Source organism: Myotis yumanensis, unplaced genomic scaffold, assembly GCF_028538775.1.
Source record: "Myotis yumanensis isolate MYYU_CA2020_CCGP unplaced genomic scaffold, mMyoYum1.0.hap1 SCAF_18, whole genome shotgun sequence".
NCBI lineage: Eukaryota > Metazoa > Chordata > Mammalia > Chiroptera > Vespertilionidae > Myotis > Myotis yumanensis.
In genome coordinates, this window is record NW_027223769.1 from 3,593,491 (window position 1) to 3,605,778 (window position 12,288).

Below are 12,288 nucleotides of genomic sequence, written 5' to 3' on the forward strand. Positions count from 1 at the left end.
CACCACCCCGACGCCCCAACCTCGCCTTTGCTAATGGGCCTTTATGCCCCTGCCAGCTGCTTTGCCAAACCCACAGGATCCGGAGGGAGCGGAGGTCGCAGCGGCAGCCAGAACCGCGCCCTAGTCCCAGCCGGCGCCCCCACTGCCTTTGCAAAACGGATCCGCACTAGGACGCAGGGGTCTGTTCATTTCCCCTCCCATTCGTGGCAAAAAGTGCCTCGTCACCGCTTCTGCCCGCCCCCGTTGGGCTGGGAAAACCGTGGGGTTAGCTGGAGGATTTGAGGATGTGGGGCGGGAAGCCTTTTCTCGAAGCAACTCTTTCGGATGCAGAACTGAAGGAGAGCTGAGGTCAGTGGTCGAGGAGGGGAAGGGAGTGGCGGCCTCGAAGGACCTGGAGGGAAAGTCAGCGAGGCTCCCGTGCACATCCAGTCAGGGACTGGTTAATGGGCGTGGCGGAGCGGCGGCCGCACCGGAGAAGGCGGGGTTACACTGGCGTGTGGGCGTGGCTTGGTGACCAGTGGGTGGGGCCAGGGCCGGCCTGGGCGCAGGGCCGGGGCGGGGTCTTTCTGTGTATCCAGCCGGCGGCGGGCCAGTGGGCGGGGCCGGGGCGGGGAGGCGAGGCGGGAGGGGCGCTCCCTCCGCCCCCGGATCGGAAACCACTGGGAGCAGAGCGAGCCGGAGAGTGTGCATCCCGCACCATCCGCGGGTTTGCAGCCCGGGCCAGCGTCCGTCAGAACTGCCGCCGCCGCCGTCACAGCAGCAGCAGCAGCAGCACTCGGGGATCCGGGCCCCGCCGGGGCCGCGGGAGGCGGGGGCGTCCGGGCCCTGGATGTCCCGCAGCGCGGCAGCCAGCGTGAGAAGGGCGGGAGAGTGGGGCTCGGGTGGGGGGCGGCGCCGCTGCTGATGTGGCGGAGGGTGGGAGGCACCCCGATGGGGAGAGGGTGCCAAGGCTGGCGAGTGCGGTCCTGGGTGGGGGTCCACGAACAGGCCCCCACCAAGTCAAAGCTTGGGAGACAGGGGTCTCGCCAAGGCCCTCCTTTACCAAGGCCCTAGAGATAGGGACCCCCGACACCGAACTCCACCTCAGAAAAACCAAGGACAGGGCGACAGATTCTCGGTACAACTCCCTCCGCAAGGCTTGGGGATGGGTCCGGGACACAACCCCCAGATGAAGCCAAGGCCTCCTGGAGGCGATTCCAGCCCAGACGCCATCCCGACTCCTCCCTGCCGGAGGGGAGCTCTGAGCACAACAACCCTCTGGGCAAGGTCTTGGTGGGTCCCTGGGCACCGGTTCCCCACCAACCCAAGACCTGGGGGCTTCCGGGCAGATCTGTCCCTCAGAGGCGTCCTGGGCATAGCATCCTTCCCCTTCCCCCTCCCCCCAATCCCTGGGCAGCGTCCCAGGAACAGCCCCTTCTCAAAACAAGGTCCCAGTGCCTGGGACCCCACCCCCACCCCAGCCTGAATAAAATCAGGGAAATTTCAGGCACATCCTCTTTCCCCTCTCTGCTTGGTCAAGGGTCCCAGGGCTCAGGTCCTCTGGGCCACCCCCTTTGTCCCTGAGGCTGCCCAGCTGCCTGGGAGTGGCCCCACCCTCGGATAATGCGCCGGTCCCCCACGCTCCAGGATTCATGCTGGAAGGGGTGGGGGCGGCTTCCCAGAGACCGACTGTAGTCTGTCTGCAGCATCGGAGGTGATGGCGGCTTTGTGTGTGGTACCTGGGGGGGAGGGGGAAGCAAGCGACGGGGGGTGCCTGAGTGTGACCCCCTGTTTACGTGACTGGCTCTGTGTGTGTCTGTGCTGGTGACTATGGGGAATCTTGTGTCTGTGTTTTGTGCTTGTGGTTGTGTCTGTGAGTGACCCCAGCATTTGTGTGACTATGTGTATACGACAGCTGCTCTAAAAGAACCCTGTACTTTTCAGTCTGTTTGGGTGTGTGCATGGTTGTGTCTGTGGGGTTGTGTCTGTGGTTCCATCTTTAGTGACCCCGTGTTTGTGTGCCTTGGTAACTAGGACTGGGTATGTGGAAGTGCATATGTTGAGTCTGGGGTTGGACTTGTGTGTGGTTGACTGAAGATGTGGGTGGAGTTGTGATTATGTGTAAATGGAGTTGTGTCTATGGCTGTCCATGTGCGACTCTCCCAATGACTGTGTACATTTGTGGTTGTGTCTGATTTATATTTGTGTCACACATAGGTCTGTGGCACACGTCCCCGCAACTGAGTATGTGACTGCCATTGTATACAAAGTCAGTCACGTTGTGCCTATGTGACTGGGTGTGTGTGATGGCACTGTGACTTGTATGTTTGTGTGACTGGTCTGTGTATATGACCAGAGTTATATAAATGACTGTATCTAGCTGTGTGTTGATACTGAGTGATTGTGTGTAGTTGCAGTTGCGAATGTGTGATTTGGGTTATGTACTTGACTTGGGGTCTGAAACTCTGGCTGACCATTAATAGTGGGTTATTTCACTGTATCTAACTCAAGATATAGGTGTGTCTGTGTCTGATGGCACCAGGCTACTGTGCGTGTTGGAGGGAGTGTAGGTGACTGGGGCTTCTATATTTGTGTGACCTGCATGTCTGTGACCCTGGGTGACTGTAAGTACTTGTGTCTGTGTCATGGGCTGTGAGCGTGTGTCTAGCTGTGTGACTATTTGGTGTGTGTGTGTTTGTGTGTATGCTGGACTGCTGGTGTTTGAGTGTGATTTGGTGACAGCATGACTGTCAGGAGCTGCGTCTTCTGCATATATGCAGCTGTAAATTCTATGTCTGGGTCACTGCATTTCTGAGCATGCACCTGACTGTGTGCGTGTAGTGTGTAAAGTGGAAATTGTGTGCTGATATCTCTGTGTGAGATATGTGTCTGACTACATGGGGCTGTGATTGTATGTGGTCACATGTCTGTGTGACTTGTGTGTTTGCATGAAGAGAGACTATGTGTTTCTCTGTGATGCTGTGATGTGGTACAGCTGGGTAGGGATTATCGGGTGACAGAATTATGACTGTGATATATGGCCAGGTAATATGGACACTGATGTTGTGTGACTTTGCCTACACGACCAGTTCTGAAATGTGTATGGCTGTGACTCTGGACCACCAGTTGTCTGGCTGTGTCTGAGTGTGGCCATCCTTGGGGACAGTTGTCTCTGGGTGGTTGTATGCATGTCTTGAGTGTGCCAGCCTGTTTCTTTATAATGCATGGGCCATGGCCATCCAGGTCTCTGTCTGATTGATGACGGAGGACTGTCCATATAAGTTAGCTGATACTGTGACTAAATGTGAGCCCCTATGACTGGGTATGTGTCATTGTGTGACAGTGTGTGACCAAAAAGGTGAATTGGTGTGATTGATATCAAGGGTTGAATGTCCATATGCAGCTGTGTGCCCGTAGATGATTCAACACATTTGGCTGTGACTGGGTGTGGCTGTGTGTATATCTGCATGCATCCGTGACCAGATGTCAACACACAGCATTGGAGCTAGGTGTGATAAGTGTTTATGTGTGTGATTTCATCTGTGTGACTGGGTGTGATTCTATGTGAGTGCGTCTGTGATGTGAATATCTTGGGTGGCTGCCTGAGGAAACATAACTGTCATTGGGTGTGGCTGTACATATGCCACTCTAGTGGGTATGCCTGGGCTCAGCTCTTTGTATGTGGATGAAATAAATAGAAGTGACCAAATATCAGTAGCTGGCATGACCAGGTGTTTGTGGCAGGGCCTAGACAGGCTGGGACTCTCTATATGCATGTAGACATATGTCTGTAGTGGAGACTGTGTATATCTGTGAACAAGATGTTTGTAGTGGCTGTGACTGTTTAGGTAAGTCTGTGTGACCTGGTGTTTATAGTTGGGGTTGTGTCTGTGTATAACTAAATGTGCAGAGTTGTGACCCGGTGCTAGGGACAACTGTAGACATGAGTTGCATCATACATGTGATTGTGTATCCCTGAACACATGTCTAGAAGACAAGGCTACTCCCCTCCTCACACCATCCCTGTGGGTACTAAGAGCCTCCTGAGCCCAGAATATTCCCTAAGAAATGCCCCCAAAACACAACCAGGTGGCTCATTTCCCTTGTAACAGTTGCTATGACAACCAGGCTATCATCAGGGAGCCTGAGATGGAGGGGGGATGGCTGATGCCCAACAAGGGGGTAAGGTAGGGGAGTGTGCCCATCCCAAGCCAGCCTCTCACCTTTTCCTCTGTTCCTTGGGCAGGACAGACCCAGAAGGCCTGAGCAGCACCTGCCCCCAGCCCCCTGTGGGGCCCCGGGGGCCCCTGAAACCTCCAGGACGGAGTCAGGTGAGTGACCAGCTAGGAACAGGACCAGGACTGAGTGTGTGGGTGGGTCTGCCTAGCATGCCTAGCAGAACTGTCCCTGCAATCACACAGGCCTAATCACACTCATGAGTAGATACCCTCAAACCTCTTCCCTGCACACTCAGTGACCATCCAAGCCTGACTCGTGCACAGATACACATACCTGGACCATGTCATACACACACTGAGACATTCAGACACACACCAACCCCAACACACACACAAGTGCAGGGTCACAGACATTCAGACACATTCCCAGACTATACCTAGACTCCCTCAGACAGGTGACTACAGACACTAAGCAGATACCGACTCTTAGATACACACTTTTGCAGACAACATATACAGACGCACATTTTCATAGACAACAGCCAAACTTTCTCAAGCAGACATTGCCTCACAGACAGTACCTGTGGACCCATTCTGTCATAAAGGTTACACTTCTACATACAGAAGTCTCACCATAATACCCAGCACTCATGGACAACAGCCATGTTCTCACATAGTCACATCCTCATAAATACAGTCACAAACAACTCTCAAAGGCAACAACCTCACGGGTGCATACTGACACATCCTCAGAACAACACTCATGGACCCAACTCTACAACAACAACCACATGCTCTGAGACAGACACACCTTCCCTAACAACAGCTGCAGTCTTGGACATAGACATGGTCTCTTGGGTAACTGTCATACATATACTGTCAGAGGCAGCAGTCATCAATGACAGTAGCCACACCCTCATGCAGACACACAGTTCAAAGACAACAGCTTCTTGCTCAGACACACACTCACAGGCAACATTCCCTAACACACACTCACAACCACTCTCACACATAGATACCCTTCATCAACAATCTTTGAGGACCTGCACTGACAGACAACAACCACACTCTTGGACATAGATCCCCTCAGGCCAGCCTGCACAGACACATACTCTAGGAAACAACCATTCGCAGACCCACGTCCTTTTGTACAGCCTTCAGAAATACACACACTCACAACAGTTGCATGCTCAGCTCTGGACACCCTCACAGGCACCATTCAGGAACACCACCTGCATACTTGCTTGCACATGCACATAGTCCCCATCTGCTGGTGCTCTGTCCTGTGTGTGCCTTCACCCTCTTCCTGGGACTGCCACTATGGCTTGTCAGTCAGTGAAGACTGTCTTAGTCAATGAAGACTATCTTAGTAGCTGGCCCCCTCCACCCTCATCCCTACCTCTGACAGTCACAGGTGCACACTGCCCCAGGTCTCCTGCCTTAGACTAGACACAGTTGTTAGAGGGGTGGTATCTCTGGGGCACAGAGACAAGCCCTTGTTCTCCATACCCTCTGCCTTGGCTCTGGACCTCAATCCCTGGACCTTCGAAGACCCCCACACATTGGACCCATGCTCCACACATTGGACCCATGCAACTCCCAACTCCTGTTCCCTCTGACCACCTCACCCCCTGACCTCATTCCTGTAAAGCCGTTGACCTCATGACCCTGGCTCTGTGCCCTGTAATCCCGGGGCCTTCCAATGCCTTGACTTCCCATTACTTTGGATCCTCATGATTCTAGACTGTCACATCCCCAATCTCCAGACCCCTAGAAGCGGTGACCCCTATCCCAGACCTCCCTACCCCTTAGCTCCATGTCTTCTGACTCTTGCACTCCCCTGCCTTACATCACCCCCTTTCCCTGTCACTGCTGCTGGTCCTAGTTCCCTGGTCATGTCCTCTAACCCAACAACCCCCTAAACCTACTCCCTTGTTATCTCACCCCTTGCTCCCTGAGCTCTGTGTCCATCCTCCTTGAGCCCCATGCTTCTGACCCTGGCCCTTGACCACTCCCTGCCCTGTGTCAGCAGACGGGGCTGGCACAATGAACAAGTTAAGGCAGAGCCTGCGGCGGCGGAAGCCAGCCTACATGCCTGAGGCATCACGCCCGCACCAGTGGCAGGCAGACGAGGACGCGGTGCGCAAGGGCACGTGCAGCTTCCCAGTCAGGGTGAGTGCGAAGGGCGCGGGCGGGGGTGGGCACATGCGTGCCCCAGTTGGGTGAGGCGGTTCTGTCCTGTGTGGTGGAAACAGCGCGTCCACAAAGAACTGTGAGCCTGCCGAGGCGTGACCCCACTGCCTGAGTGCTTCAGAGTCGGGATTAAAAGCCTAGCCCTGGCTGGTGGTGTGCAGTTGTAGGTGCTCCCAAAGGTCCCTGGTTGGGTTCCCCTTGGCTTGTCTGCTAGATCCCCAGTAGGGGGCGTGTAGGAGGCAGCAGTTTGATGTTTCTCACATCGATGTTTTTCTGTCTCTCTTTCTCCCTCTCTCTCTAAAATCAATAAAAACATATTTTAAAAAACGGCACGCATTCTCTTGTACCAGGGAAATGTTACCTGGGGGATGACATGCCTGGGTCAACCCCATTTTGTGGGAGCTCATAATTTCCAGAGGGCACTGGAGAGTCACAAAAATTTTGTAGCATTTGCAAATCCTTTTATGACCCTTTACAACCCACACTACACATTCGTAAGGGAGACAGCAGGTTCAGGTTTAAATACCAACTTGGTCCATTCCCCTAGATGCAGACCAATAGGAGGAATGGGGAATGCTGGTGGGAGTGAGGAAGGGAAGACAGCTAATCAGTGGTGTGTGGGCAACTGTGCTTCATGCCCATGGGGACTCTGGGAAATAGAGCCATCTACCCACAAGGGGAGGGAGCTAGAGCATATGCACCCCAAATCCCATCAGTTATTGCTGGGGCCAGTCCTCAGGCTCAGATGCAGATGCTGGCACTCAGGACAAGAATGATGTTGTTAAGGCCCAGGGATAGAGGCAGGATGGGAATCACTACCGCACACTCTCGTTTGTGTATTTGGGATGGGAATGCAGTACCCATCTTGTAGAGCTGAGGTGCAGAGTAAATGAGTTAATACCTATGTTGTGCTTAGGACATTGTGTAGTGCATCACAGCTGCTCAGGGAACACTAGGAATTATTGATTACTCTGCTCATTTCATGTCCTGTTTCCTCCCTCCAAGTACCTGGGTCACGTGGAGGTGGAAGAGTCCAGGGGGATGCACGTGTGTGAGGATGCTGTGAAGAGGCTGAAGGCGGTGAGTAAGGGGCTGGCGCAGAGAGGGGGCAAGGTCAGACTGGAAGAGGCAGCCCTCATCCGGCCCTCTATTCTCACCTCCCCCCCAGATGGGCCGGAAGTCCGTGAAGTCGGTCCTGTGGGTGTCAGCCGATGGGCTCCGAGTGGTGGATGACAAGACCAAGGTAGGAGGTCTTTAGGGTTAGGAGAGGGCACCAGAGTGCCCCTCTCCTCATCCTGCTCAAATGGGGCTGAGGATGCTTTCCCACCCACCTCTAGGATGTCCCTCCCTCAGGGACCTTCTAGACAATACCATGTGTTCCTGCAACATCATGGCACACCCCAGTCATAATTCAAGATTGAGTCCTGTGGTTATTTGTGAGCTGGCATAGATAGTGGGTAAGAGCACAGACTGTGGAGCAGCTGCCTCAGCTCCGATCCCAGCTCACCTACTTACCAGCTGGGTGACCCTGGGTATGAGATGTTACCCTTCTGTGCCTCAACTGTGTCATCTTTAAAATGGGGATAATAAAGACCCTGCCATTACCTGAGAAAGTGTATCACATAGTTTAAAACTGTGCCTATGTCAAATGAAAAATAATACCGACTAGTTGTTTTGTCCCAAAAAGGACTTATTGGGGTAAAGGAAAGGGTTGCAAACCAGTGCATGCAGACAAAAGAAGCCACATGCACACTCTGGCCTGCGTGCCAAAATTGAGGGGTATTTATAGAAGGGAAGGAAGTTAAGGGAAGAAGTTAGAACATAGAGCTTTATTATAAACACTAGAGGCCCGGTGCACGAAATTTGTGCACAGATGGGGTCCGTAGGCCTGGCTGGTGATCAGGGACAGGCCAATCAAGGCCCAAAGGCCCCAGCAGGGTTGGGAGAGGAGGCAACGGTTGCCAGGCCGGGCATGGAAGGAACGGACACCTGCCACCGGTGCTGCCACCACACGGTTCCCTGCCTCTCCCCCTCCTCTTTCCCTCACTGCTGCACCACCACCTCAGTGGGCAGCTGGCTGATTGGGACCTGCTGGCCGGGGCGGGGGGAACAGGGTGTGGGAGGTTGGCCGCTGGCCCTGAGGAGGCAGCCAGCCCTCGGCCCCCCTGGGAAAAGGGCCACGTCTGCCGCCACCCACCCCCAGTTCCCCGTCCCAGCCAGGGGCTCGATCACCCGATAGCCTGATCGGGGCCTGCCAGCCAGGGGGAGGAACCGGTGGGAGGTTGGCCAGCTGGAGGAGGTTGGCTGTGGGAGCGCATTAACCACCAGGGGGCATCTCCTGCATTGAGCGTCTGCCCCCTGGTGGTCAGTGCATGTTCTGGTCACTTAGGCTTTTATATATATAGATAGGGTTCTCCCTTGTAGGGTTCTTGTGGTTACATAGAGTGTGAGAACTTCCATTAACCCTAGCTCCTCCTGTAGGCCCTCCCAACTTAGTATATTTGCTTAAAGCTGCTATTGGTCTTTATCACCTGGTACAGCATAAGTGTTCAGATCAATGAATGTTAGCTGTTATGTGTTTGTTGTCAGTCTACGCAGCCAGAGAGGAGTGCCATGGGGCCAGGATCTGGGTGTCTGTTTGCTCACTTTTGAATTCCCTGCCTCCAGCCCAGAGACCACCAGAGGAGGCAGCCAGCACACAATGAGAATTAGTTTAATGACAGAAGTGTGTTGACACCTTAGCACAGGCAGTCCCTCAGCCTGAAATACTGTTCCCTGCCTTTTGCTTCTAGGAAGCGTTGCCTGACTCCACCGCCCAGATATATCCAAGTTGGGTCAGGCACCTCCTCTTGGCTCCTGCAAGCCCCTGTGCCTCCCCCATCCCATCTGTGATCTCTCTGCCTGTACCTCCCTCATTACAGCCTGGGTTCTCTCCTGGTGATGGGTCTGGTTCTGTGATAAACTGGGGGCCCCATGCCATTAGGGTCCACAACAGAATGCACAGTGACTGCTCGGTGCCTACCCCAATCAGAATGGGAGATAGAGAGACACTAAGGGAATGTTGAATGAATACATGAAAGACAGTTCACATTCTTCTCGGCCTCCCCAACCACTCCCAGGACCTGCTGGTGGATCAGACCATTGAAAAGGTCTCCTTTTGTGCTCCTGACCGCAACCTTGACAAGGCTTTCTCTTACATCTGCCGTGATGGGACCACCCGCCGCTGGATCTGCCACTGTTTCCTGGCACTCAAGGACTCCGTGAGTATCGCCAGAGCCCAAAGCCTGCTGACTCCTCTTCCATTCCCTGGCATTCCAGCCCCTTCCCGGGCCTGCCATTCACCTCTCCTCTCCAGGTCTGGCGTCCTCATCCAGAAAAGGGGCTGAACTCCGAGCTCCTAACTTACAGGATATTGTAGACTTGAGTAGGTTAATACCAGGATGTAGAATAATGACTGGCACATGGGAAACACTCAGGAAAACACTGGCTACTATCCTCCTTATTATTAGTAGTTCTTCATGTTTCTCTGACTTTTCTAATTGAGGACCATATACATACATGTGCACTCCTTGTCCAGCCCCATGAATTTTTGTTTATGGATATGCCCCACCCAGGTCAAGTTTGGCTCCTACCCCCAGCAGGCTCCCTCAGGCCCTTCTCAAACAATTTCCCTTCCCCACTCTTCCTTCAGCCTTGATTCATTTTTCCTGTGTTTCTTTATATTTGAGGGGGTCAAGGTCCCCTCTGAGAATCAGATGAAAGCATCAAATGGGCTGTTTTCTCAGTAGTATTCTCCCAGTGAGGATTCTGAGGCTTGTAGCAGAAACCCTAGACACCAGGGATTTCAGTGAAATGAAAGTTTCCTTCTGTGTCATGGGAAAGACCCAGAGGCAGGCCGTGCAGCACTGGTGTGGCTCCCCTCCACTCAGCAGGGCCACAGCTCCTTCTGTCCTGTTGCCGAAGGAGAGCTCCACTTCCTGGTCCACGATGGATGCGCACGCTCCAGCCTTCACATCTTCCTCCCACCGCAGCATGGAGAGGCGGTGAAGAGGGCATGTCCTCTCCTTTCTGGGAGCTGCGCATCATTTCTAATTGCATTCCACTGGTCAGAACCTAGTCACATGGACAGCCCTACCTGCAAAAGACAGTGGAAAATAGAGCCTTTCTTCTGCCCTGTCACCTGGACCCTGAATTTAGTCCCCCACCCACAATCTCAGCCTCCTACATTAGCCAGTTCTCTGGTTGCTGGCAATAGAAACCAATCTGGCTAACTTAAGCCTAAAATAAAATTCTTGGAAGGCTATGGGAATCCCACAAAATCGAAGGGCAGTCAGAGCAGTAAGTAACAAAAGGGCAGAGAGCTGGACATCCTGTGGACGTGGCAACAGGGGACAGTTCCTTCAGGGAACCATTGTGAGATGAACCCAACTCCCAAAGCTTTGGGTTCAAATTCTAATGAGAGGGCATGGGATTGGCCTGGCTTGGGTCACCGTCTTCCCCTTGGCCAGGGGAAGGGAGGGCACCCAGATTGCTTTATCCAGTGTTGTAAAGGAGTTCCCCAAAGGGGATTCTGGGGTAAACTGGACAAGTAAATAATGCCTGTACCTTGCAGACCTTAGCAGTCTCCACTCAATGATTCCTCATATTTCTGAAATTCCCACTGCAGAGAGCTCTGAGCCCCCGAAACGAGTCAATACCCCAGATTTCCTCACACACACAATTTTAGACCTGAAACCAGGAGTAAAGAAAACAAATTTGAGGGTGTCAGTATTGACTAGTCAGTACTAATTGGGGCTAGTACTGCCAGGGACTAGCATGGAGATATTTGAAATACAGAGCCCATAGCAACTGCTATTTCTGGAGAAATAGCAGAGTAGTTGTATCAGTTATCTGTTGTGTGTAACCAATTTCTCCAAAATTTAGCGACTTAAAATATCAATCACTTATAATGCCTCACGGTTCCGTAGGTCAGGGATTTGGGAAAGGCTCAGCTGAGTAGGTCTGCCTCCAGGATCTCACGCAGTTGCAATCAGGTGGTGTGTGGAGCTGTAGCACCAGACTGGCCAGACATCGCTCCCTTCATGTGGTCACAGGGTCTCTCCCCAGGGTCTCCGGCATGGAGGCTTCAGAAAGCTGGATTTCTTACACAGTGGCACAGGGCTCCAAAACAAGGGGTGGGGGGCGGGGCGGGGGGGAGGGAGAGAAATTGCTTCAGCACATGTACTAGCCAGGAGGAAGCTGTGTTGCCTTTCTGGACTTGTTCATGTTATTCTATGTGTCCAGACAGTCATAGAGGTCTTCCCAGACTCAGGGAAGAGGACATAGGCCTCACCTCTAATGGGGTAATTACAGGGTCTGGAAGGGCATGTGGGGCCAGACATTTGTCACAACTGTTTTTTTGAAAATACACTGCCGTCTGGTTAGTGTGGATTTGGTGTCAAACCACCCGGCTTTGGGACCGTAGGCACAAGTGACCCCTCTCCTGGACTAAGTTTTCTCCTTATAAAATGGGGGGTCGTAGCAGCTCCTCCTCACAGGCTTGTTGGGGAAGCATTCTCATTATGGCCACACACAGGACGTTCTCAATGGAATCTTCTGTCATCTGGAAATGAGTCAGGGATGAAAATCAAAGCAAGAAAAGGGCAGGGCCATCTCCTCCGGGGAGAGTGTGACCTTGGGCGAATTCCTTCCTGCTTCTGAGCTTTGGGCTGTAAACATTAAGCAGTGGAATTCCCAGGATTCCCCAAGTTTAATTCTTTTTAGGTGAAATTTACATTAAATTAATAATTTTCAATTCAGTGGCACTTAGTACATTCACAATGTCATTTAACCATCATTTCTATCTAGTTCCAAACATTTTCATCATTCCTCAAAGAGACCTCATACCCAGTAAGCAGTTACTCCCTGTAATACCCCTCCCACTCTCCTCCCTGCCCCA

The 12,288-nt window shown here is 52.9% G+C and overlaps 1 protein-coding gene across 4 annotated transcripts in view; it reads left to right on the forward strand.

Moving 5' to 3' along the window:
* The first annotated feature begins 100 nt into the window (after positions 1-100).
* Positions 101-12,288, forward strand: part of NUMBL (NUMB like endocytic adaptor protein) — a 34,846-nt gene continuing 22,658 nt past the window's right edge. For 2 of the 4 annotated variants that reach the window (XM_070398079.1, XM_070398082.1), the window contains exons 1-6: positions 649-853; positions 4,226-4,310; positions 6,190-6,329; positions 7,356-7,430; positions 7,519-7,593; positions 9,470-9,610. In XM_070398079.1, coding sequence (XP_070254180.1) covers positions 830-853; positions 4,226-4,310; positions 6,190-6,329; positions 7,356-7,430; positions 7,519-7,593; positions 9,470-9,610 — 540 coding nt within the window. In that variant the 5' untranslated portion in view covers positions 649-829. Of the gene's footprint in view, positions 180-249; positions 349-648; positions 854-4,225; positions 4,311-6,189; positions 6,330-7,355; positions 7,431-7,518; positions 7,594-9,469; positions 9,611-12,288 lie in introns of those variants that run through there. The other 2 variants (XM_070398081.1, XM_070398080.1) reach the window with 2 other exon arrangements.